Genomic DNA, 27,419 nt, shown 5'->3' on the forward strand with positions numbered 1-27,419 from the left:
CCTCGGCTTCCCATTGTACAACTTGACTCTTGACTGTCGGGAACATCAGAGACGCCAAAGAAAGTGTGAAGGAGGACTCAGACCCTTTACTTCACTAAAAGTAACCACAATGTGAAAATACTCCATTGCCAAGTTGTAGTCCTGCAATTAAAGTACTAAAAGTACAACTACTTTGAAGTACAACTACTTTACTGTCGGTAATTTAGTCCAGTGGTTCCCAACATGGGGTCCGGGCCCTCCAAAGGGTCACCAGAGCTCAAATCTGAGGCGTCGTGAGAGGATTAATGGGAGAGATTGGAAGAAAAGCCAAAGTTCAGATTCGCCAAGAGACTTTTCTCTAAATCCTTTGACGTCTTTGGTCGTCAAACATTCTGTTATTTAATTGAAGCTTAAAAGGGGAAATGCAGTTTGTCTCTGGTGGAACTGCTCAACAACTGAACGTCAGCATGAGGGGTCACAAGTCAGCGACGTTTGGAAAACTTTATTTATTCTTAAATTATATATTTTTATAAGAGAATTATGTTTTTTTTAAGTAGAATAATTTCTACCCTCCAAAAACTGACTGGTTTTGCTCTAGTTCATCCTAATCGATGAACTATTCAGCTTTCCCTTTTATTCATACTATAATCAATGCAGTTACCACTTATCTGGAATCGTCTTATAGAAAATATCTGATCATCCCTGGGCCAATGAGTCTAAAATCCATATTGTATTTGAGTGACATGTCGTTCATTTTCTAGAACAGGTCACTTTGTGATGTTTGGAGGAGAAAAAGATTCTGTTGGTATGTTGATGTTAAGTATGAACAGAAATTAGGAACTTATTGTTTCATAAATAAGAAGCTACAGTGTAGAACCTTGATAAAAGATGACGATCCCTGTTCGTACGGCTACGTTCAGGAACTCTCCTTTCTGCCCTGATTGCGTGAGTTGGTAAAATTGAAATTAGGTAAATTTCTTGTTCTTCTGTGAAGACGTAAGATGTACTAGCTAACTCAAATATTTGTTTTTCCAATTTTATGATTAAAACTGAATTATTCTGTCACTATGTCAATTCTTAATGTTTATATTACAGATCTACCTGTCATGAGGACGATTACTCATAAGCATCATTATTTTTATTATAATTTCTGCCCCAATTAAAAAAAATACAAACTCTGATTCTGAGATAATCTGGAATCCATTCATCCATAAAAAAGTACAATATTTCCCTCTTAAATATGAGTATAACAGCAAATGAAAGTAGTTGAGATAAGTACCTCAACGTTGGACTTAAATAAAAATGTTCTTCACGTCGCCTGAAACCTTCAGCCGAGTCTCCTCATCAGATCCACGTGCAGCAGAAAGACCAGCAGGCTCAGCTTGATAGATAGCACACTGTTTTTATTAGTATATTTAGCTTTGTGACGTACAGCTCGGGAGAAAACAAATGTAACCCAAAACAAAACAAAACAAAAAAACCTAAATGGTCACAATTATTTTTTTCCAAGTCCAGAAACATTTCAGCCTCAGCAGTGACATCACACAAAGGAAAGCTCCGTTTTTTTTTTCGATCATTGGTTTCTTTGTCATGGACCCGAGTGATATGTTCTCTATGTTTTAGGCTAAACAAACGCGCCCGTACCGCTCCAACAGATTCAACAAACAAAAAAGAAAAAGCCTAGATTTTTTCCATTTTTAAAAATTCCTTTTTTTTTTCTTCCTCAATCACTTAAGACGCTTCACATATATTATCAACACTTTTCTAAAGAATCAAAATAATTAGCCACAGGTACTGGGGGAAAAGAAGGTATCCACTGTTATATATTATAATAAACACAATAAATATAAAAAAGAATTTTTGATATAATTTATATGGTATCAAAGAGGGAGGGAAATGGGCCTTCAGTTCCTTCATGTGTTTTTAAAAAAAGCGATGTCCATTTGTTTTTTTCTTCCTGAGGTTGAGTTTTGTCATCTTGCAGTTTAAAGTTTTGCTAAATATACTAATAGACTAAGAGACCCGACACACGGGGTCTGTCATGGCTTATCATCCACTGAGGAATCGTCTCCACCGGATCCTGGTCACACCAGTGGAGGGTCATTGTGGCCCCACTGTGATTGTGTGTGCTGTGGAGTTAGCCGAGAGGTCAAAGGTCAGTCTCCCCCAGAGCCAAACAAATACACAACTCCACCCCCCCCCCACCTCCCCCCCTCCCAAACAATCTGGTTCCTGCCTCGTTTTTTAATTTCAGCCGCCACGTTTTTTTCACCAAGCACGTAAACTTATTCTCCACTGTGAATCGGTGTCCACACACAATTAAAGACATGAGCACCTGAAGCATTGCAATACTAGCTGAATGCTAACGAGGCCTAGGGATTAAGATTAAAATAAAACAAATTCTATACCCTTTGAAAAAAGGGTGACCGCCTGAAATTCAAAAAGTCAACGTGTCCCCTAATGCGATTGGCTTATATGTGAAAACGGTGATTATTGTGTTTAGACGCAGTCCCATTTCCCTTCGTTGTGTAAGGAAGGAGTCAGGTTAACTGAAACCAGGGATGAGGGGGAGAGCGAAGGGAGAGGAGGGAGAATGATGGAGAGATGAGAAGAAACTAAACGAAAACGAGAAAGAACCTCAAAAATCTGTACATGTAAACATCACACTTCCACTGAGTCAAATCATGAGGAGAGTACAGGTTTCTAATTGTTTTTTTTTCTGCAGGTACAAAGCTCCGGCAGAGGAAATCAAGACAATCAAGAGTCTCGTACACAGTCGGGTGAAGACGGAAAGAAAAGAGAAAAGAATGAAACTAAGGTCACTAACTAGTCACTAAAAATCAGAAAGGACGGGATCTAAAGCACCACGGAGAAGGAACAAAAAACAAACTGCAAAACGACTCAGGACGCCTTTAAAAAAAGAAAAGAACATTTTGACAGGAGGGAGCTGCACCCCGATAGAAAAATGCAAAAAAAAAAAAAGCTCAACTTTACTTTACTTTCTATCCCCAAGTCTTTTTCTTCCGTGTGTGTGTGTTGAGCTTCACATCCGACCAGAGACGTTCAACTAGTGTGTGAGGGTTTGCAGGGACCCGACCGCCATCAGTTTGAGTCCAGAAGCCACTAGCAGAAGGGCAATAGATTTCTGGGCCCTGTTAGTTGTTTGGAAAATAGAAAATGACATTAAATTTTTTAGTTTGTTTTATAGTTTACCTATAGTTTTAAGGGTCCGTTTGCTCTGTCCTCCACACGCCAGAGCTCTGGAGCGTCACGTCTCAGAGGTCGACCTTGTATCCTTTTATTGTAAGACGGCAGATCGATGTAGGATCATAATCTTACAAACATGTCGGTTTACTGTGGTGTCTGAGCATAACCTTTAAAGAGGGAGCTGACTTTTTAAGCGGAAATCCTTTGAGGGTAAAATACATGGGGGATATAAAGCACAAGGAGTGAAGGTCAATACGTAGCTGAGATTTCTCTTTGATCGTTTGATTTAGGAGGAGAATAAAGACCTGGCTGAGCGAGCTGATGAAACAAACGTCTCAGGTGTTCCGTCTGCTGACTCCCGTGTTTGGAATGTGCAGTTGTCGGCTTTTTGGAATATTGTACAAAATATCTTCTCCCCCCAAAAAATAAAGATAAATAAAAAGACCACTTTACTCGCACTACAAAATATATCTATAAAAGAATAATATTAAGAAGAATCAGAACATTTATAACAAGAATATTAATCACGTGAGAGTAAAAAATAGAAATCAGATCAGAAACGCGTCGACCGTTTGCTCGGCGAGTAGAGACGTCGACAACAACAGCAGGAGGAGGAGGAGGAGGTTCGGAGTACGAACTCTCTGATTATGGCTCAAACACTCGGATCCTTCTCCCCGTCTGTCCCACCGTAAACAACAGACATACGGGGAACGGAAATCAAACAGTGAGCAAATTACACCTTTCTAAAGATTGTCATTTGCCTTTTTTTCCCTCTCTCTCTCTTTTATACAGTTGTTGGTGTTTTCACTGTTCTGTCGCCGTCTGGCTTTGAAGTAAACTGACCCGGGCTCAGAAACACGCGTAGAAAAACCTGGAGAAGAAGATTCTTCCGACGTTGATAAAGGACGTCGACACCGCCGTCTCTTCGGACTAATCGCAGGTATGACTCTCAGCCTTTATGCTTAACACAGTTTATGACTCTTAATATTTTGAGGTCAGTGATTCAGTGTTTGCGTTCATCTCAGAGGTTAATTGTTGTTTGTTAAAATGACTTATACCCACAAAACAAAACAAAAATAAGAAGCAGAAGCAGAAGAGGGATTTTTTTGTTTTAGCTGATAGGAACAAGAATCAAACTAAGAGGAGGTGGAGGGAGGAGGAAGAGGAGGAGCCTCTTCACCGCGCAGAGCATTACAAACGGCTTTTTTCTTAGAACCCTAGGGTGATTTTTACATAATTGTCTTTCTCCAGTGATCAAAGCAGAAACAGACGCAGAGAAAAATAACAACAGCTCACGTCAGGTCCCGCATATCAGTTGAAGAAACGCAGACGTCTCTCGAGCGTCTCATCGTGAATAAATTGTATTCAAAATGTTGCCGTTGCATAAACATCTCATCTGCTTCTGTGGCACTTTTCATTTTTCAGATTTTTAAATTTGATGCCCTTAACAGTCTGTAATGCAGAAACTGTCTCAGTCAAGAGTCAAGATGTTGGGATTGAAATCAAATGAGAAAAAAAACAACATCTGGTCCTTCTCTGAATTCAGGGACCTTCACTCACGCCACTATCACATCAAACCCTTCACAGTATTTCACATGTGCACGTCACACGGTTGCACTGTCTCCTGACTCACCACACGTATTCAGTGGTCGGGTAATTCTTGGATTCATAAATTGAGGTGGAGGTCTTTTGTGTTCATGGATACGAACAAAATAACTTAATGCGTCCTCTGCTCTGCGGCCACACAGCTCGCCCTCCAGTGTGTATGATACAGACCTCACCGCCTGTCATCGACGTCTAAAGACCAGTGAATGCTATGATTATCAGCTGCATTTGCAAAAAACAAACTAACAAACAAACGAAAGCACCGCAACCCTTCCTTCGCTCTAACCAGTGCAAGGTGAAGGTGGGGTTCCTCGTGGGAAACATGCATACATACACAGAGACCCCCCGCCCCATATCACGGAGGACTGTTGCTTCGCTCAGTGTGCAAAAAGGGAGCAAGTTACAGTGACATGACAGTCGAACTGAGGAGAAACAGCAGAATCACAGAACACAGAGCGACGACTCGGGAGGAAATAAGCCACATTTGTCTTTTTTGTTCATTGTCCAACAACAGGTGTCGAGTGAACAGAACCAACCAGGAGCTGCTGGATCAAAACACCGTCTGATACAAAAATTTAACAAACTACTACCAACAATTAGAAACTACTACCAACAATCCTCTTCCCCCATTTGTCTTGTCAGTTTGGCAAAACCCCCCAAAAAACCAAAAACGTCATAAGGTGTAAAAACTTGATAATTCTATAATGAAGGATTCACCAACTCTCAGCAATTCAGCGCTTCAGACTCAAGTCTCTTTTCTTGGCCCCCGGACCAAATGAACCAAAACATGTCTCATCATAAAACGGTGATTTCTACCCAGAATCATTGGCCCCCTCGAGTGGTGCGTGAGTGTGCACTTGTTGGCCTGATGCGGAGAGCCGTGGCGAACGTGCAGGACTCTGCGGACACACACACCTCCCTACGGCGTCCGGAGGACGGAAAGAACATGGGAACAAAACGAAAGCGCGGAGAGAATTCACAGTTAGAAAGTCACACAACACAACATTAATCGAGCCCTGTGAAGCAAAATCAAAGACGCCGACCAACCAAGTCCAAGTCCGAGTCGTGTGAGAGGTTGAAGATGTGTTTTCCCGATACTTCAAAGTTCTTGTGGGTGTTTGACTTGTTTTTGCTTCCTCGTGGTCGAGCTGAAGTTGCAGCCGAGGCCGCAGGAGGTCGGTCGGTCGGTCGGGCTCCCGTGGGGCACTGAGGGCGAGCTAATGCCCGCCGTTGTTGAGGTTTCAGGTCTATGGCAGAAGGTCCGGTTTTTGTATAGCAGCAGCAACATGAAAGTTCATCATTATAATTGTAGTAATAATAATAATAATGATAACAATAATAGCAATGGTAATGGCCATCTCAGAGTTTAACAGACAAAACACAGTAAAGACAGAGCAGTCCTCCTCTTCCTCCGATACCTGGACCGGACCAGGGAGGAGAGGAGGAAGAGGAGGATGTTTAGGTCCATGAAGAAGAAGAAGTGTAGAGTAGGTCCAATGGAGAGAAGGAGAGAGGGAGGGAGGGAGGGCGGGAGGGAGGAAGGGAGGGGAGTAAGGAAAGGAGGGGTGTTCAACAGAGCGATGCTGAGGTTTCGTTGGCATTACTACATTTGTAAGAAGAAGTGGGAGGTAAAATTCCCACCAGTAATCAACATTTAACCCCCTCCTTCATTTAATACCCTTCTCCTCCTCCTCCTCCACACACACACACACACACACACACACATACACACACACACACACACACACACACACACACTCACTCGCTCACTCACTCCACTTGAAGGACGACGTCACCTCTCCTGTCGACTTCAGCTCCGTTTCTTCTCAAGTTTTTTAACACGAACTGATTATTTACAGCAGCACACGAACAAAACCCGCACAGTTGAAAGACAAGTCAAAAGATTTCAGTGTTTCAAAAGTTTACAACATCAGTTTTCTGGAAAAAATGCTGAATCGCTTTTGACATTAAACGTCTTGAGCGCAACATCGTCTGATTCTCCCGCCAAAAATATTCAAAACCTGAAGACATCAGGTGGTGAAGTAGAAGTAAACTGGCTTCTGGTGGGAATGTTACCACTCACTCGCAGTGTGTGTGTGTGTGTGTGTGTGTGTGTGTGTGTGTGTGTGTGTGAGGAATTGAAAATGGGATTGGCAGGTCTGATCTGAGGTATTTCCTGGTGGTCAACATGGCGTCTTGGATGCATAAGTAGCAAGTTGCTCCCTGGGTAAAAGGGGTGAGGATAAGGGGGGGGGGGTTCAGGGGGAGGTGTCAGGTGAGGGGAAAGTGCTAAAGGACATAGAGAGCTTATGTACAAGCGAGCACAGAAAAAGTTTCTCTCCTTTTTTTTCTTCGTTTTTTTTTTTTTTCTTAAACCAAACAAACAACTTTTTTTCTAATTTCTTTTCCAGTTCCCGTCATCAGGCCCGTCCGGACTCAGAGTCTTTTCCGCTGTGAGTGCTTTCTTAAGTCAAACACCTTGTCTTTCTTTCAGTCACTTGGGAAGAAAAAAAGAATTCCAGAAAAAAATGTAAATGCTCACTGGACTCCCCCAAAAAACATCAAATGTTCAGTCAAATCAAAAGCAATTTTTTTTCAGTAGTACTAAATCAGGGAGTCATTAGATATCTTTTTTTTTTTTTAAATTGTTACGAACGTAAGACAGTGTTGGCCGGGGAACCCGTCACTCAAACCCCACCTGGGTTGGAGCTTCACAAAGGAAACTCAAAATCTTCACTTTTCCTCCCATGAGGACAAAAGTCTTTTCTTATCTGCTGAAACCACGGCAGCAGTCTTCTCCACCTCTCTTGTCTCCCCCTCCTCCTCCTCTCCTCCACACTCCTTCGCTCAGAGTGCAGAGCTGATTGTGAGGCGATTCCAGAGGACAGAAGGATTCCTCCAGTCCAAGTGCTCGTCTTCTCCTTAAAGAAAAACTAAAAAACATTCCCCTCCTCAGGCAGAATTGATTTGTTAGGATTGTGGTGGATTGTTTTGGGAATGGCTGTGGGGGGATTGGTGGCCCCCCCTCCATACTTTGTCTCCAAAAATGAAAAGTGGGCACTCTTTCCGAAGAGAAGGCAGATGAGGGCAGAGCAAAAACAAGAGGAAGTCTGGTGTTCAGCTTCCAAAAGGAGAGACAGGCGGACGCAGACGGACACAAAACAAACATCATGTAGAGTGTGTGTGTGTATGTATGTGTGCATTTGTGTGTGTGTGTGTGTTTGCGTGCGTGCGTTCTCCCACATTTCCCACAAATCAGTTCTGCTGCAGGATGAGGTTCTCCAGCTCGTCCGCCGAACGAAGCAGGAAAGCCGCCGACTCCCGGTAGCCGGCGATCAGCTGACGCACAGCCGTGATCTCCGGTTGGCTGAGCTGGGTCGAGGCCCCGCCCCCTCCGGCGCCCCCGCTGCCCCGTCCACCCAGGCTGTTGGCGGCGGCGGACGAGGAGGAGTTAATGATGTTGGCAGAGGCGAGGGACTTCATGCTGAGGTCTGTGGGGCCTGAAGGTAGCGGGGAAGATGGATGGAGGAATGGAGGAACAGTGTGAGGGGGGTGGATGGAGAGAAAGGTTAATCGAGGAGGGAGACAGAGGGAGGGATGGATGAGGTGGAGATGGATGAGGGGGATAGGGGAGAGGAGATCAATGTGAAGGGGAGATGAAGGTAAATAAAGGAGAAGAATAGAAGTAGATGAGAGAGAGAAAAATATCAGTTCAATTCAAAATGACTGCGGTAATATCATCGTGATTTTAACAAATGTGTATTTTAGATCTCTTCTCGGCTTTGTACAATAAACTTTGCATTTGTGTAACAGGAGATAGAGCGTATATATATGTATACGTATATGTATATATACAGACCATTTAGCATGTTACCACAAAACCGTGTCCAGTTCCCAAGTTACAAAAACAATGGACCTCGAAAGCTTCAGTGTAATGGCGCCATCAAGAGGAGGCCAGGGGTCCTGTCTGCTATTTTACAATGAGTAGGCCACTATTCCATTAAATCAATAAAGTACATTTTTCACATTAGTTCATGTGAAAGAAAATTACGCACTCAGCCAGCTGAAGGCGCACACGAGAGCACGCACTTCCCTCTCATACAAAATAAACACTCTTTCAGCACGGTGATGAAATTACACTTCAAACCCACCAACATGTACAACTTGTTCAGTGGCAGGTACATGATGCTGTAATAATGACTATGTATGAAATACAATGAGATAATTGATCTGCAGTTCATTATTGAGTGAAAGATGCAATTGTACTCTGGGAATATATAAAAACCGGAGGTTGGTCCAATTGAGTTGAAACTATATTTGACAAGCCATTCATCTTTTTTTGTAAGACCCTGATTAAACCAAAGGAGTTTCATTTGTTTTGGTCGTCCCCTGAACAACACAGCGACACTATAGAAACAAATGTACATCAGTGAAAAGTTTCCTGTCACATTTTTGTGAAATCACGTTGAATCTAAAACTCTTTGTTCAAAGGAAGCTGACATCACCATCTCAACCATCTGCCGTCTCCTTTCACTGCTCTCTTCTCTTCTGCTGCTCCTTCTCCATCTCCTTCGTATTCATACACCCCAAATTACCCGTTCACGGCATTTCCTTCTCATCACTTTGTTTTCTTTTCTCTCCCTCATCACTTTCATTCCTCTCTCCCTCTCTTAACTTGTAGCTTCCTCTTTTATTCACCCCTCTTCCTCACTGTTTATTCTTGTCCTCCTCGTCTATCTAACGACACGAAGAACCTCCTCCTCTGTCATCAACCGCTCTCCCCTCCTCACCGTTACTCTGAGCAGCAGCGCTGGTCGTCAGGGAAACGGGGTGTTGCATGGCAGCGCCAAGGCCTGGGTATCCACGGTAACCGTAGCTCAGGCCTGCTCCGTTGATGTATAGCTGGGCGTCCTGTGAAGAGAAGGCGGATGCGGCCAGGGAGTAGGCAGAGTGAGCGAGGGACGCCGGCTCCCTCAGTCCTCCTCCACCGCTGGACGGCTTGTCCAGAGAGATCTGATCATCCTAGCAGCGGGAAACAGGAAATGAGGATACAATACAGGAAGCTGGGTGGTCCATCACTACTAACAAAGCAGGCTATTTCCTTAAAGTCAAAATAAAAACATTTTAGAAGAAGACTACTGTTACTGAGGTTCTTAAAAATGGACTGGAGTTTTCACAAAGACAGCATGAGATTTAGAAAGATAATGACAGTCATGCAAATACAATGTTTTAAGTTTTAAGTATAAATCCGGCTTAACACACACACAGGAGCACAGACTTACGTGATAGGCTTCGAGGCGCATCCTCTTTGCGGCGTTGCGTGATTCACTCTCGCAGGCGGCAGCCAGGATGTTCTCAGCCATGGCTGAGGTGAGGTGAGGTGGAGTAGGTCGGGTCTGGAGATGACACAACATTATGGGAATAAATCATTTGTAAAATAAGGTATTCCTTTATCCATCCCATAATGGGAAGATGTGGGTGTTTACAGCAGTAAAGTGGATAAAATAGATAAAGTGTGGTTTGTAGAGTTTTTTGTATAGCTGTAGTTTGCTTTACCCACTAACTTTGCTAATTTCTTGTTTCTAGTTTTAATCCTGCTGTGACAAATAATTTCCAGTTCCAGTCCCACATGCTTTAGTATTTATTTACTGTAAGAAAGTTATACTATCCCTGAAGGCATCTTTTGCTGTTATTATGGAGAGTGATGCAAAAACTGCATTTGAAGGAACATTGAGTCTATTGCATTGACCACAGAGAAGAAAAGCTTCCTGAACATTTCAGAACTGTGTACTGTATTACAGTACAACTCAGTGCAGCATCAGGCTTCACCACTGGGGGGCAGCAGTGACATTCCCCTGACTGATCCACCTTTTCGCTCATTGTGAAGCAGCCTGATGCCGGGCAGATTCAGATTCCACACGATGCGACTGCATGTGGAGCCCATCAGACGTGACTGCTCGACAACATGCACCTCCACTGCTCTAGTCTCCGTGTCTGCACTTCAGCTCGACAACAGCTTTTACAGTTTCAATTACAACCAGTACTGGTATCAGCCGATCAGATAAATTAGACGAGCTGAGGTAGGACTTTATGGTCCGTCTCTCTGAAACTTTCAGCTTATTGCTGCGAGGAGACAAGGCAGTGACAAGCGTTGACCTCTGCAGGTGTTATTGGATTATTTAGATGCTCAGAATCAGCATGAGGGTCTTTGTTATACTCTCTCATATTTTCTTTTTTTAAATACTAGCACAGATTGCAGCAGATGAATTATCCGTGCCACGGAACACACCCTGCTGGTTCACACTGATGATGTGTTATCAAGTGTAAAACAGTATACACATGTCAATTCAAGCCAGTTAGTCACTCAGTACAAACATCTGACCTGAAACAAATCGGTGCACATGAAGAAATGCTGCTGTGTAGTGGTTATTAGCTCTTTTATTAAGATGCTCTGCACCGTGTCACATCTGGAAACTGGAAAAAATCAACTAGAGCATGTTCTTTCTATAGTAACCAATGTGCAGGCACATTTTATCACTTGTTCACAAAAGATGATAATTGATTGTTGCTGCTTCTCTAAGTTTGATTAAACTGTATAAACATGACAAAAAGAAAAGAAAATTCTAACGTTTAAAAAAAAAATTAAGGTTGATTTTTGACCTTTTCATTTGCATCTTATTAGAAACAATGAACACATGACTAGTTCTACGATTACGGGCACAATTTCTGCTTAAGTTAAGGTGAAACAATCGATAGAAAATTAACTTTGAAAATCAATCAGGGTTTCCGTCATTTCTTTATGTGGTTCAATCTTGAACCAAAGTGAGAATTTGTTGTTTTTTCTCTCATCTTGGATATTATATCGGACATTTAATGCTATTTTACGACAAATATCTAAAAGGTACGGTACCTCCATGCCATTTTTCTTCATGCGTCGGCAGGATTTGAGGTAGGTGCGGATGCGCTTGCGGGCGCGTTCCTGGAATTCCGGGAACTGTCTGCTGCAGGACTCGATGATGGCCTGGATCTTCTCCTTGGGCTGCTTGGAGATGGGCACCATCCGATCCAAGTTCTCGTCCACAAACAGACGCACAAACATCTGAAGGACAATAGCACAGTTAAACCCTGTTATGCATCTATTGCGTATATCATCTATTAAATATTGTATTTGTATATATTCTGTACTGAAAAAGGCAATGAATAATTATGCAACTATGAAACAGCAGTAAGGATATTTTGTTTTTATATTTTATAGATACAGGAGTTAAAGTGAAGTAAAAATAAGAACTGTGATAAATAATGGCATCTAAATTATCTGTTAATGTGAGGGATTCAAAAATAGAAAATAATATTGGGAGATTAAAATGCATGTGTACAATAATACATTAATATTGGGGAGGAGGTTAATTGAGGGCCAATTTTCATAGGTACTATAGGAAGCTTCTAACAGTGGTCACTGTCGTCACCTCTTTCCTGATTTTAGGTGCGTAAGCGGATAATGTTTTTATGGGTGTGAGAGCAGCAGTGGGTTATCAGAGGACACACAGGCCGGGACATGAGATATTAGAAGGCAGGACCATTACAAAAGTCACGGGGATCCATGGTGAACTAAAGTCTGCGTAATGCTCGTCTCCTTGCTTCTGTGGAGTCTCCACTTTTTGATCAATGACGTCCGACAGCTTTTACGAGAGTCTGCTCTTCAATATTTTTCCCTTTATGAATACAAGGGGATGTGTAATTGATCCCTGTGGGGACATGATGGTGGACAGAGCCGAAGGTCTGACCCAAAGCACTGTCTCTGACTTACATTGAAGGCCTTTAGTCGCTCGGGATCGACTCCCTCTGCGTCGTTGATCTTGTCGTTGTCATCGTGGTCGTCGTGGTCGTCGTCGTCATCGTCGGGGGCAACTTGGCCGCCGTGACGCCCCATGGTCAGGTCTTCGGCACTCAAGTCCATCTTCACGCTGTCGTAGCTGCCGCCTGAACTGTACTGTGGAGACTAAACACACACACACACACACACACAGTATTACTGTCTTCTAATGCTTCTCAAGGTGAATATTTAACTAGACAATCACATGTAACATCGGATTGTACTTAATGTAATTTATAAAAGTGCAGTGCCAGAAAACAAAAAAGTGCTAGAAAACTTGACAGAAGAACAGAAAGACACACACACACACACACACAGACACACAAACACACACACACACACACACACACACACACACACACACACACACACAGACACACACACACACACAGAGTCTGAAAGAAACATTTGTTGACTTAATAAGTGAAAAGGAGCATGAGTATGAATGACTCTCTCTCTCTGTGTCTGTTTTTGCATTATGTATAGCTGTGTGTGTATGTGTGTGTGCGTGTGTCTTGCAGGTAGCGTCTCAGGAATGTATTCCCTCCAAGGCCGGTATGTATTGTTTGTCAGCTTCTGCTATTCAGCCCCGCACAAAGACAGAGAGAGAAGGAAGGAAGGAGGGAGGGAGGGGGGAGGGAGGGAGATCTCCTCTGATCACCTCCATCTCTCCTCACTTTTGCCTCCATCTTTTTATCTTCTACTTCCATTTGGTGGCCTCGCTTTACATGAAAGGCTTTATCAAACACGCCCCACACAGGACGACAATGATGTGGCAATCAACTAAAGCAAATTAAGATTTTGTGCTTTTCACACGCAGCGTGAGTTAATGGAAGCGAAAGTCTTTTTCTGAAAGACAACAAAACTAAAAAGCAAATCTTTCTTCTGCGAAGGACAGGAAGCAGAGGAGAAGCAGTACTGATGGAAGTCACGACCAAATACAAAACAACTTTGTCAGTGTTGCCTCTTTATATCCAAACCTTCACCTCCACAACAAATGCCATAGTTACTTTAATTTACATACTCTTTATACTTTATTTCATTTGAGTTTTTGTCGCCAAAATATTCTAGGGTGAAAATAAAATAGTTAAATATTCACTTTTTACTAACTAACTAGTTTGTGAGTAACTTACTAACATCACGTTGAAAATGTCCTAACTTTAATTTACATAAAGGTGCAGTTTAGTACTTTGGGACACGTTGTTATTTTTGCTCCTTGCTGAGACTTACACTACTTTTGTTTTCTTACAGAGAAAGTGTGTCTGTGTGTGTCTGTGTGTGTGTGTGTCTGCTGTGTGCTCTCACCTTGCCCCCGTAGTCCCTGCTGTCTTGGTCCAGTCGCAGCTCACCGGTGTGTGTGTGGGACTGCGTGTTGGGTGTGTGCGCATTATGTGTGTGAGGGGTGCGTGTGTGCGGCAGCGGCAGCGGCAGGGCTGGGTGTGGAGCCAGCGGAGGTTTGGCAGCCAGCGGGTACTTCCTGCGGAGTTCCTCGGGTGCGTTGGGATGCAGAGCGCCGAGCAGCGCCGCGGCCGCTGCCGACACCGTGACGGGCAGGTGAGAGGTGGACAGGGGCAGGCGCTGAGGGGGCGGGTCACTCAGGTTCATCGGCTGCTGGTCCTCGGACGACGAGGACGAGGAAGTCGGTGTGCTGAAGTCAAGCGGGACGGGGCCACCGTTGCCGTTGACGACCTTGGTTTCCCTGACGATGGCGCCATCCGACACAGCGGAGGAAGGAGGGGTCAGTACAGGCAGGCCATTGCCACTGCCGCTCTCTGATGATGAATCATCTGTAAAAGGAGACAGAGAGAGAAGGGTTCAATTTCACGATTAGAAATCACACATTTTCAGTTTTCAAAAAGTTGCTTCTTGTTTGTTGTTTTTTGTTTCAGAGTCTGACCCGAGCAGCAGGTGAACATGGGGCTGAAACGTTGCTCTCACTGGGATGCGAAAGGAGAACAAAGGACATCGCCTCACATCACCATGTAACAGACACACCGAGATTGAGAAGTTGAAAAATGCAGCTCGTATTTATCAGGCCCCGGACAATGACATACAGCAGTCTGTGTGCTATATAGGTCATACATAAATCTACATACAAATATAAATCTGTCAACATGGACATTTAGGGCCTAACACTCAGCTCACCTAAATCACACACTCACTGTTCGTGTCCATGCTCTCATACACGTCAGAGAGATGTCTGTCAGACACAGTGGACTGGAGCGACTGCAGTTCTCTGCGGTGATCAAAACATAAAATAAAAAGCAATTCTGTACAAACTGCTCTTTCAATAATTTTTTTACTGGATCCACTTTCTATCAGAGTTATAGACCCAGAAGATTCTGTCGATATCTCAAAATGTTTGCACATTCACACCAAAACTATCTGCATTGCTTAACAATACCAGAGGCCAATAAGATTTAAAAAAAAATAAAATAATAAATGCATTCTTCCTCAGCACTCTTAAGATGTGGGCTGTCTGCCGTTTAAATCTTTAAAAAAAATAATTGTTCTTTATTTATTTACTTGTCTGTTTGTTTGGAAGGATAGGACATGGGCCAAGAAAGAACACATTATAGTTAGATCTGGACAAAGAAGCGGATGCAGGAATTTTTCTTTCACTTATTTAACATTGTAAGATATGGTGTCCTTTGACATATAACTCATAGATCTTGATGAAAAAAATCAGGCATATTTAGGGGACTGATATCTGAGTGATATCTTGATTGAATTTTAAGGGGACAGTTGGCGGAGGTATGCGCTCTACTGAGTGTGATTCTAGTTGTTTCTTAGTTTGTACGTTGTTGCAGAAAGTACATGTGACACACGGGACATTGTCAGTGTGTCGACAACATAACTCATCCGTAGTTATAGAGGCTGATTACAGAGGGGGCTCTTATTCTGTATGAATTGGTCATCAACATTACAGATGTCATGTGATGGCTGTTACAGAAACTCAACACACACGCGCACACACAAATTATCTGTCTGTTTAGTATATGTTTAATGCCCAGCAGATGGCATGCTTCCTTCATGAAGCAGCATGACATTATTCAAAATCTTAAACCACCTTCACCGTCTGCTTTGATGTAATGATTTACAGAAATCATACTGCATTTTTCCGTGTTTGGAATAGGAACGAGTAGGAACACAATTCCAACACCTCAAAACTACACAAAAAATTCCTTCATCCGCACCTCTCTGCCTCAGTTTCAAGAAACACTGAACGGAATCGGCCTCACAATGATATTATTTGTTGCCGATCAGTTGCACAGTGTGCTGTTTTGTTTGAGTGTGTTGTGCAAAACCCTGTAACTTGCAATGTCCGGAAATAATGAAAGGAATCGCTTTGCCTAAGTGCAGGAAATCTCTTCATTACAGCCACAATTGTCCCCCAGCAGGAGAGGAATTGGGGGACAGTGACTGTTTTCCCTGAAGCAAGCGGGGCTGTGACAGCGATGACTCTCAAATGAGGAAACAATCTCCAAACTGTCCGATGGTTGGAAGAAAATCACGAGTCCTCACATTACTCTGCTGGAAAGAAAAAGTTCTGATTTACTAAAAACACCTGCCGGTGCATCAGCATTTCAAAGTTAGTGAATAAGATAAGACAAAGTGTTGATACATGTGGTTGTGTTCTATGAGGCAGACGCAGTGCGAGTCGCCGGACAAAGAGCAGCTGCTGTGGAGGATACTGTTACTGGATGAATGGAGCGAGTGGAGAGACGGAGCAATGTCTGTTTATTTGATTAAATCCATCCAGTCTGCGGCCTGACCGACAAAAACACGGTCAACAGCCCCTCCCCCACCTCAACAACATCATCATCATCAAACTCTTCTTCCCCCGACTTCATCTGAATCACTGGAACAACCCTCAAATTTTGCCCCCGAAACACATCAATGGCTCGAGTTCGTCACAAGCGACCGTCACCACCACCACCACCACCTGCTCCCGGCAGGAAACCACGGAAACGAACAAATAGCCACTATAAAGCTACAACCAGAAGCTTTTAGCCGTACGACAGAAAGTGTGCTGTCGGTTTCATCTGCCGCTCACATTTTATTAGTCAGGCTCCTTCTCCGTCACCTAAGTTGTCATTTAGACCAGTGGACCCCTCCGCCTCCTCCTCTTCCTCCTCCTGCCTGAGGCTGGGATGATGCTTCTCCAGGCGGCAACACACAGGCAAACGTGCACTGTGGTCAGCCCGAGACCTTCAGGTTGCTCTTTCTTGGAAACTTGTATGTGCAACCTTAATTTGACCTTTTGTTTTACTTGATGTCAAATATCCGTTTCTCTTTTTATATAATTTTTTGCACCATGAAGAAGCATAAATCCAGATGATTACCCCCAAAATGTTATAACTCTGCTAATTAGGAAAAACGTTTTGATTGATTTTTAAGGATTGTTTTTATTCATCTATCTGTCTGTCTGTCAAAAACAAATCATGTCCGCTTCCCTTGATGGAGACTTTTTAAAAAATGACCCGGACAAGTGCATCAACATCGTGAGATCTCCTATGAGCTTGATTCTGGAGGCTGGACAATCGCAGACCTCTGTCCCCTCCACCCCCCAGTGGAAATGACTCCCTTGTGTCCATGTCCTGTCCTTTGTTTTGTTCAAATGAATTCATAAAGAGTTGCATTTTTCAGCCTCAGATAATGGACTGTACTCTCATGATACACTTAAGGAAGAGGGAGGAGGGGGGGTTACTGGTGTTAAATGCTTCAGTATTTATTGCCGGAGCCGGTTCAACATCCCTTTCCTTCCCGTTCCGCATCTCTTTTCAGGCAGACAGGCTGCTAAATAAGTGATCATGGAATAAATGGCGTGTGCCGAGCAGGCTGGCATGCAGGATGGATGGATGCCTGTCTGCCTGACTGTTAGGTTTTATCGTTCTGAATATACTGCTGGTCCACAGTCCCACGTGCAAACACACACTGGAGCTTTTCATAGCAGCACAAAGACAGAGAGAGGAAGGACGGAGACACTAAACATCAGCCTGTATTTACCTCCAATTTGTTGACTATATAATTAGAGCTGCATTTGTACGGATTGTAACATCAGACAGGAAAAAAAGTATTTATTAGAGTGAGAGGGAGCTGAAATATTGGATGAATGAGTTGGAACTGAAACGACTGGATGATAGAGAGCGGCTGCGGGAGCAAATGCAAAAGAGGGAGAGGAGGCAATTTGAATGAGTCAACAGCGAGGAAGAGATTGCGAGGAAAAGAAAGTGATGTACAGGAAGAGAAGGGGAGAGGGGGCTGAGGGTGATATCGACTGTGTCGTTCGTCGGCCGGGGAAGGGAGGGGTGGAGCCCAAACCGCTGCATGAAGAGGGGGAGAGATGGCTCGAGAGGCACCGAGGGGCAATGCACTATGGAGGGAGGTACAGCCAGGCAGAAGGAAAGAGGTCAGGAGGGGGGGTGGGAGGAGAAGGAGGAGGTGGAGGGATGGAGAGGGGGTCATGGCTCGGGGGTGGGGGGCAGCGGGAGGAGCGAGGGGAGAGGGTGAGGGAGGATTGAGATGGAGGACGGGAGGGGGAGGGGTGGAGAGAGATCGAGGCACAGGGACGAGCACGTGGGGAGATTTTTAGATTTTCATCATGTTTCTCCTTTTGTCTCACTGTCAATGTTGAGCGTTCAGTCTGTGGTTTATGTGTTGTTATGTTTTGTGTATATATTGTTGTAATGTGTAAAGCATGCGTTGTCTTTACACGCTACACGTGCATCTATCTTTAAGGCTTTGCAGCCTTCTTTGACTGCAGTGTTGCGCTTCTACACCATGAATTGGAATTGAAAGCGGCAGATAGAAAGGGAGAAAGTGGAGGGAGCGAGTGAGAGTGTATCTAAGAGTGTGTGAGGAGTATTCATGCGTAGTGGCGAAGGCCAACCTAATTCCTGCCGCCCCGACACAAATCCCCCCCCTCAGCAGAAAGACCACCGTCACTGCCTCTGCATCCCTCCATCTCTGCCCCAACCGCTCTCTCCTCCTCTGCTTCCGTCACCATCTCTCCTCTGCACTCTCTTCTTTCCTGCCTAACAGGAACAGGGAGCGGCCCCCTCTCTCTCCCTCTCTATCTCTTTCACATTCTCTCCATCTCTCTTCGCTCTGTACCACCACAGTCCACCTTTCCTTTCCTAGATCTCGGACACAAAAGCGATGCATCCAACCTCACCTCCACATCCTTCCAGGCTGAAAAGAAAAAAAAGAAAGGAAGAAAGCGGGAGGTTTTGTGTCCTGCCTCTCTTTCTTCTCCCTCTCACCTCCTCTGCTGGGGTTAGACTTGATATCAGCGAGTCAAGTGGGACGTCGAGAATGAAAATGAGAGTCAGGAATAACTCATTTGTATTGTTCTGTCTACTGAGTCCTTTCGCAGCCTATTTGTTTCAATGAATGGGAATCTGAAACACCCAGAAACGAGTTTAAGTCCTACATAAACAAAGTTAAGTTATGGATTCAAATCAAACCGTCATTTTATTATTCTACCAAGCCAATCGAATCAAGTCAATTCAAATTATGATCAAACTCGTGGGGAGCATTCACTTCCTGAACATATTATACCAAAGAATTTGCTCTGTCACAAATATTTAGCGTTATAGATAAATAATCTGGATTTTGATGGAATTTAATGTCACAGCATAGAGTGTTTTCTACAGTTCGAAGGGGAACTCATGTTTCAACACGGTACACATATGTAATGTGTATGTTGTCCATATACTTCTGGCCATATTTTATGCTCTGATATGGTTCTTCTGTTGCCTTTTTTTCATGCATGCTGTGAAACACTGAAAAACTACGATGGCTTGCGTTTCAACGCGTCTCTGTCCACGTCAAGAAGACGTAAACGTCATGTAAACCCTGTCCCGTTCTGTTGCGTTCTACTTTCCGCCAACTCTCCTCTTTTATTCCTGATGCTGGACACTAAATGTTAATACCCTCATCCCTTCTTTCTGCTTTTATCACGCCCCTCCCTCTCCTCCTTTTCCAGGATCTCAAAAACAACAAGGTATTAAGGCCTCTGCACTCTTGTGCATATGAAATCATACAGTTGGTATTATCCCTTGTACGTACAGTAAGCCTGTGTTGTGTACACGACCTTTCTAAGCGCAGCAGACAGTGGCGGTGGACGTCAACATTAGCCTTCCTGTACAATAAGTCTGCACGCTCAGGATTAACCACTTGAAAGGCCGACCGTAAAAGCAGCACATGAAACATTATCGTTCACTTAAATCCGTCTCCCCCCACATGAGAGTCATGACACCAGAGTTCAAGAGTTATGACGCAAATAAAACGGATCCATTCAGCCTCACAGACGAGTGCTGCACAATGTACTCATTCATGCATATGACTTTGTACTGAGCTACACATTTCATGATGCGCATGAAGTCCCTACTTTAAGTTCTTGTACATGCACAGTTGTAGTGTCTGGTGTCGCGAGTAATCAGCATGGGGAAATATTTTAGCTACAGTGTTTACATGCTTCGAAGTAATGAGATAGTTTCCATTCTAAATTTTACACTTGATCATTTAGCACAATTTTCATACTGCCACAGGAATTATTCTGCACACTTGACCGGGAAAAAACCCTGATATATGAAATCCGAATAACATCACCATCGTCACGCCGCCGCGGCCGAGTCGAGAGTAAGACCTGCTCTCTGATTGTCGAGGACGCCTCGCCTCCACCTACGCCTGCAGATTTAACCGATGAATCGGACAGTGCAGGTCCCTGTGCACCGGTCGCTAACTGGCAGAATTTATCCTCATTTATCATCAACAGTCCTGAGTGCAGAAAGAGTCATTAAAACATTTGAACCTGTTTTACAGGAAGAGAGAAGACGGCGAATAAGATGTAAAAATACAATGATGTCGGTTTTTTATAACAGTTAATGCAGGGACACAGGATTCAACCTGGGAACATGTATTGTTAATTTCATGAGTCCTTGTACACAAGAACTGTTTGATAGCTTAACAGCCAGTTAGCAACGAGCCAGTTAAATTAACTTATTTGATGTGATAATTGTACGGCAGCAATTAAAGATTATTCTCATTATCAACTTATTATTCCTTGATTTATCTATATTTAGAACTGCATCTCTACTTTCCCAGCTGCTTCCATCTTTCCTTCCTTTCCACCCTTCTTCATCTCTTCCTCCTCTGTTCAATTTTTTTTTCTTCTTTTTCATTATGTTCACCTCACTCCTTGTCATTCTGCCTTTTCAAGCCCCTTCTTCCTCTCACTCTCTCCTTCCGGACGCCCCCTCTGGACCGTCGCTCGAGACGGCACCGCGGTGACTGTGATGCATGGCAGTGTTTAGTGTTTTGCTCCGGTCCTGAGGGGCACCGGGGCGCAGGAGGCACCCACTGTGTTTAAGAGGGCAAATGTCTTCTCGCATCAAGGACACACGCACACACACACACACACACACAGACGCACACACACTGACAGCTACATCCCCAGGTGAGCGAGCCTGCAGCTAAAAGCCCGTGCGCCCCCAGAGTGAAGCGGGACAGGTGGACCACGACTTTGACCGTCAATCCACAATCCACTGGGAGGAGGAGGAAGATGCTGCATTAGCTGACCTGGCAACACACATCGCCATCACTGTGTGTGTGTGTGTGTGTGTGTATGTGTGTGTGTGTGTGTGTGTGTGTGTTAGTCCATGAATGTCACTATGAGTGTGTATGTCACTGCGAGTGTGTCCAAGACCAGGTGTGTTTCTGCAAGTTGTGCAGTTCTGTGTTTACGACAGGCAAACTATCAAATTTAATGTCAAGCTGTTAGCTCACAGTACAGTGGGGGGAGGGGGGAGGCCCTTTAACAGACTGTAAATCACGCTCGTCTTTTCAATTCACTTCACTGTCGCCGCGTTCATACAACTCATTTACATTTTTGTCATTATGATAATTTTGTGAACACGAGGATGAAAAGTTGCAAATAGTGGAAGAAATCAACACATGTGATTCACGCAAATTACATGCAAAATTGCAAATCTGGACATAGAGCACGCTCTCCTCTATTAAAGGGATTCATTTTTGGATTTTTATCAGAATCAAATTGGTTCTAACAGGCTGAACTGACTTGCATCTCTTCCACTCGTAATGGGAGTCTGTTCTGTGTTGCAATCACACTGGGAGATTTAGCCTGATAAGGATGTTTCACATGGACCAAAACCAGTGCTTCAGGTGCCCTCATGTCAAACACAAAGCTATAAGTTATGAGGGATAACAAATTCAAGGTCACGTTGTTTATCAAGTGATCGTTTGTTTTGAGAGGTGCACGTGAAAGTCAGTTGCTCCGGAGAGTTCAGAGAGGTCGGGAACAGGAAGGGAATCAGAGACACGGTCTGTTAAACCTGGACTTTTGGGCTCTTGAAAACCTTTGATGCACTATTAACAGAACATATGTCTTCAACAACATCTTTGCTTTTCACATACACTTGCTTAGTGGAGCACTGGACAACTTCCGCTCCATTGTCTGCATCCCAGAAAAATCCAGAAAATCCTTTTTCCTCTATCTACTTCTGCGTGTTAGAGAGTTTGAATTCCTTACGACATTTTTTATTTATTTAATCAGACTCTAATTAGAAGTGCTCATGTTAATTCCCCATATCATTCACTACGGACCCTGTCATGAACACACAAGCTTAAAGAGCCTTAATGCCACGAATGCAACGTGCAATAAAGGTCCCGCTCGGGCTCCAACTGGAGGCGTTGCAGTTCCCCGGAGGGCGTCTTAACCCTTAAAACATGGAGACGCCCCATGAAATATGTTTTCAAGAGGGGGAAAAAAATGAAAAAGATTCAAGTTATACAGAACAGCTACTGGTAGTTTAATTGCAAACAACGGTGGGGGAAAAAACCCCTCAAACATCCTTCTTCTGTGCAAAGCACTGTCTTTTCTCTTCACAGAGCCGACTGATGTTGTGAACACCAACAATACAATGAAGTAACATCAGACAACTGGTGAATAATTTAAAGCGTGTGATTGACTGCCACGGAGAGCAGGGAATTAACTGCTTTAGCGCAAATTGGCAATTGCAGCTGATATGGCGGTGTAGATCTTTTAAGGAAGAAAAGGTTTCTGTGATAAAAACCCCTTCTGAGCGCTGCTATTGTAGCTCTGAGCGCAGGACACAGCACTTTGGGCACCAACACTGAGGTCGTCCAGTAGGCACTGATGATGCTGGGAGGCCCCTTTGGTGGAGCAAAGCTTCCGCCCAAATGCCACACGTGGAGTCAACTTGAAGTCATTTCTAATTAGACGAGCGATACACGCCCCTGTGAAATTGAGAGCAACGCTCCTTTAATTAAAAATTGAGACGTAGATCACCCCGGTGTAAGCTCTCAGCAGGGGAGAAGGAGCGTGTTTCAATCACTATGATTTAATAATCGTCACGAGGTATTTTACGTCTCGGCTGTGCACGGGGAAGAACACAACAAATCACCGTGTCTATTGTCGTGGTGGGGCCCCGTACTGGAGTAGGGCGGGCAGATAAAAACCCCGGCATTAATTAAGCAGATTGTTTCTTTAATGTGGTGAAGAAATAAAGGCTGTGTAAACAGCAGCCCGGAGGGAGGGAGGGAGGGAGGGAGGGAGGGAGGGGGGCATACCCCCACTCTCTATGCACTCCCCTGCTGAGGTGGAAATTAACTATGCCTACTCTTCGTCTTCTCAGCCTCCACATTTATTTCTCCTCATGTCAGTTCTCCTCTCCTGTGGCACAACTCTCCATTTGCTCCAGTTCCTCTTCCCTTCGATCTCTCTCGTGGTCTTATCCTTTCACTACTTCAACGCTAAAACTCTTCTTCAATCCCTCACGGATTCTTAATCTACTCTGTATAGCCAACCAAAGGATCACATGACGGTAGATACGCAGAAAAAAAGCATAAGCTGTTCGACCCCTGGTCATGTTTTATTGTTAGGCGACCTCCAATGTATGGAGGTTCTCAACGCAAACTGTACAACTAAGTAACTAGAACTTAAAACAGGAAATAGTAAGTTATCTATAACATCAAATAAGGAAAAGCATTAAACGTCCCCATTAAATAATAACTCAAGGTCACAGGCCTCACTTGACTCTATACATCAGCAGTTTCCCTATAGCAGCAATCATACACACATTTTTGTGTGTATGATTTACATTTTGTTTTACATTTTGGTATATCATGATTTATTATTGCAAATGTCAAGTTGTTGCCCATTTCTTGGTTGCACTGCAACACACAATGTGACCTTGTGTGCGTGTGTGTGTGTGTGTGTGTGTGTGTGTGCACACTCATAACGCACATGTGAATAGAAAGGTTTGTCTGATTCTCCCATGCAGGCTGCATCATATGACCCTGCCCTTCACTCTCTGTGTGTCTGTGTGTTCGTGTTCTTGTGGGTGAATGTATATGATCTGTGTGTCAAACAGTCACATGGTTGCACGGTATAGGACACAGCATTGACCCCTGGGGAAAAAACACCACTGCCCTGACCTTCGTCAGGCAGCAGCAGCAGCGCTCCATTGTTTGGACTAAGAGTCCTGGACAAACCCTCGGTCTTCACAGTGGATTATGCGTCTCATTGCGCAGAATCAATTTTCTCTATCAACATTTCTGCGCTGGAAAAGAAATATCGGTGGTTTAACGGTTTTCACCTTAAAATGAAAATGTCATACAGGGAAGCAGCTATTCTCAAAAAACCAGAGTATAAAAATTGTAATTCTTTTGATACCACACAGAAAGGCAGCATTTCAACGCACTTAAGAGATTTTGTTCCTTGACTTTTCTCTCAGAGATCCGACACATCGGGCCCTCGAATACTACAGTAATATTACACATGGATTTCTTTAAAAGCATTGCGTTAATACAAATAATTGACTTGCAACTGATGTCAATCAATCATTCAGCTCAGGTGAAATGAATAATTAGGTGAATATAGAAAATGCACGGCTTTGATATTTGGCATCTCATGAAAACAGAGCCTCGGATGTACAGTATGCTGCAGTCAGAGAAGCACGTCAGGTGAGATCAGCTGTCTGAACCACAAACAAAGAGCTTCGGCTCATCTGCGTACTCGCACACTGAGAGGTCTCAGCTGCCCGGTGGGCTCCAGTGGTTCATCAATACCTCATTTATATGGAGAAAATAGAAAATGAAATTGACACTTGATTGCTGGTATTTGAAGACAATACATTTGTTCGATCTTTGTTTGTGACGGAGCTCTCGCAGAAACGCTGCTCATTCCCATTGAAGGGGGGTGACGTGTCATGCGTTGGTCAGAATCGTCAGAAGGAGCCTGGAGAGAGGAGGTTGGTGAACCTGGTGTGTTCATCTGGTTGTGGTGTTTATTTTCAGATTTATTTTCAGTTTTATTTTATATAGCATATTTTGCATCGAGGGGACGGCGAGCATATCGTTAAACAACGCATACCTGTGACTGCTCAGTAATAGTTGCAGCTGGTCACCACTCTACATTTTACTAACATACTTGACGCTGATAAGATTAACTACTGAAATATCAGATATAAGATATAACAGATTACAGAACAGGGCAGAATATCTCAGTGCACACCAGTATTAGAATGAGCAAGAAAGTTGAAACCCAGTCTTGAATAAGAGATGAAAACATGCACACAACTTGTGATATTGCTGCATCACAAACTGGCAAATGGATCATTTCACAGCGTTATATCTGGTAATAAATCCTGGCACACAGGAGCTATATTATCTATAAGTAGGCCCAAGGGTAATTACGCTGTATGTGCACATGCTCAGAGAGAAACAGAAGCTACATGCATCATCACTTGGAGGTTGTTCTCTTCTCATTTGTCAAATCAGTTTGGATTTCCACAACACTACTGCTTTGAATTCAACAGCAGAGAGTAAGTTAAGACTACTGAAGTTTTAATGCAGGATAGCCGCAAGCGCATACACAAACACACAACCCATCAAATGGTCTTGTCGGAATCATAGAAGAAGAAAAAAGAACAGAACTGTGGAGCGTTATACATTTCTACAATTATCCGTCAGCTATTAAGAGCACTGAATCGATTTCAGTGTCATTAGCGGGGTGGGCGTTGTTGAGTGGACTGCAGAGGAGGAAAAGCAGGAGGAGGATGAGCAGCATTGGGAGAAAAGAGGACGAGTAGAGAACGGCTGCAGTGGAAAAGGAGAGGACGAGGATGGATGAAATGACACGGAAATGGAAGAGACAGCAGAAAAAACAGAGGAGGAACAAAGGGGAGGAAGAAGAGAGACACCAGGAGAAGTGATTTTAAATAGTTGAGAAGCACGACAGAAAAGGGGAAAAAAAGAGGAGTGGAAGTGTTTGGAGAGAGAAAATGAAGCAGGGGAGAAGAGAAGAGGGCCGAGTCGACAGTTAGAGGGGTGTTCAAAAAAGAGGGGGATGGATGGAAGGGTGATGGAGGGATGGAGAGGGTGAGAGGACGCTCTAATGGGTCGTCACCCGTCGTTTTTCATGAGCGCCTTCCCTACGCAATGACAGCTAGAGGCTTTCTCCCCCCCCTCCTCAGAGGAGCTAACCTGAGCAAGAGTGGTAACAGATGCTAATTCCTTCACTCCCCCCTCACTCCCTCCTCCTCCTACTCTTTGGCCTACTGTATCCCAAGAGATGGAGAGCCAAGGGGAGAAAGAGGGAGCAAGGAGGGGAGGTAGAGGTGGTGGTGGGGGGAGAAATGAGCCGGCAACTCCCCCCGCGTGGGATTACAATGGATTATCCCGCTAAGACGCAGCACGAGCCGCTTGCTAGATCTCGGTGCCTGCCTGCCTGCCGCACCCCGCAACGCACTGCGTGGCCCTGCCCCGCCTGGCATCGTCATAGCAACGACCCACCACGTCCAAATCCACCCCTCACACACACACACACACACACACACACACACACACACACACACACAGTGGGGTGAGGACACACAGTGTGTCTGACATAGGCCTGATCCCTTTTTTTCTCCCTCCTCCTCCTCTGGTTGGTGACATCAACCCCCTCACTGACAGGACCAGCTGGCGTGTACACACACACGCACGCACGCACGCACGCACGCACGCACGCACACAGGAAATGCACAAACATGTTCATCGTCTTGACAAAATTTGGACTCAAATTAGTTTTTTGTGATTTTTTACCTTAGTTAAAGGCATAACGTGAGTTCACCCTCTCACCGAATAGTTCTGGTGTCCCACAGTTATGACCGTCAATCGCAAAAATCAAAATGTCCTCCGATTCCAGTGTCTCAACAGTGAAAATTTGCTGGTTTTCATTGTTTCTTATGGTGGGAAATTTAAAATACATGTTTCTTTACTGCATGAAACAAAGGATGGCAGAAGAGGCACTGTTGTTGTTCTGTTTTGTTTCACGTACGAATGAGACAACAAAATATGATCCAGTGACGTTTGAGTAAAAGTTATAATTTGAACTGGAGGCCAAAACACAGAGATCTCAAAGTCTCTGAGAGTCTTTTATCTATTGAGCAGAGAAATCTGACGCTCACATTACAAAGTAATGTATTCAGGAATGTAGCCCGTATCTGATTGGACAACACTGTGTCATACACAATGACCTTGCATTCGATTTTAAAGCTAGATGCATCTTCAGCAAGATGCATCTTCTTTCCTCTGCAGCGTCTGCTGCATTCAGGAGCTATTTCTTCCACTTTAGTCTCAAATACAACCAGCTACTTGAAGGCGTCACATAGGCTGACGCGCATTTTAATATATTTTTCCGACATTTTATTGACTAGAAGATTAA

General features: G+C 44.0%; 1 protein-coding gene across 2 annotated transcripts in view; it reads right to left on the reverse strand.

Moving 5' to 3' along the window:
- Positions 1–1,361: 1,361 nt before the first annotated feature.
- LOC118316380 (nucleolar protein 4-like) overlaps positions 1,362–27,419 on the reverse strand; it is a 118,765-nt gene continuing 92,707 nt past the window's right edge. The window contains exons 6-11 of one of the 2 annotated variants that reach the window (XM_035644145.2): positions 13,970–14,451; positions 12,599–12,790; positions 11,702–11,890; positions 10,074–10,187; positions 9,582–9,813; positions 1,362–8,282 (exon numbers count right to left, since the gene is read on the reverse strand). In XM_035644145.2, the coding sequence (XP_035500038.2) occupies positions 8,047–8,282; positions 9,582–9,813; positions 10,074–10,187; positions 11,702–11,890; positions 12,599–12,790; positions 13,970–14,451 (1,445 nt within the window). In that variant the 3' untranslated portion in view covers positions 1,362–8,046. Of the gene's footprint in view, positions 8,292–9,581; positions 9,814–10,073; positions 10,188–11,701; positions 11,891–12,598; positions 12,791–13,969; positions 14,452–27,419 lie in introns of both variants that reach the window. The other variant, XM_035644144.2, reaches the window with a different exon arrangement.

This window comes from Scophthalmus maximus, chromosome 3 (assembly GCF_022379125.1).
Source record: "Scophthalmus maximus strain ysfricsl-2021 chromosome 3, ASM2237912v1, whole genome shotgun sequence".
Lineage (NCBI taxonomy): Eukaryota > Metazoa > Chordata > Actinopteri > Pleuronectiformes > Scophthalmidae > Scophthalmus > Scophthalmus maximus.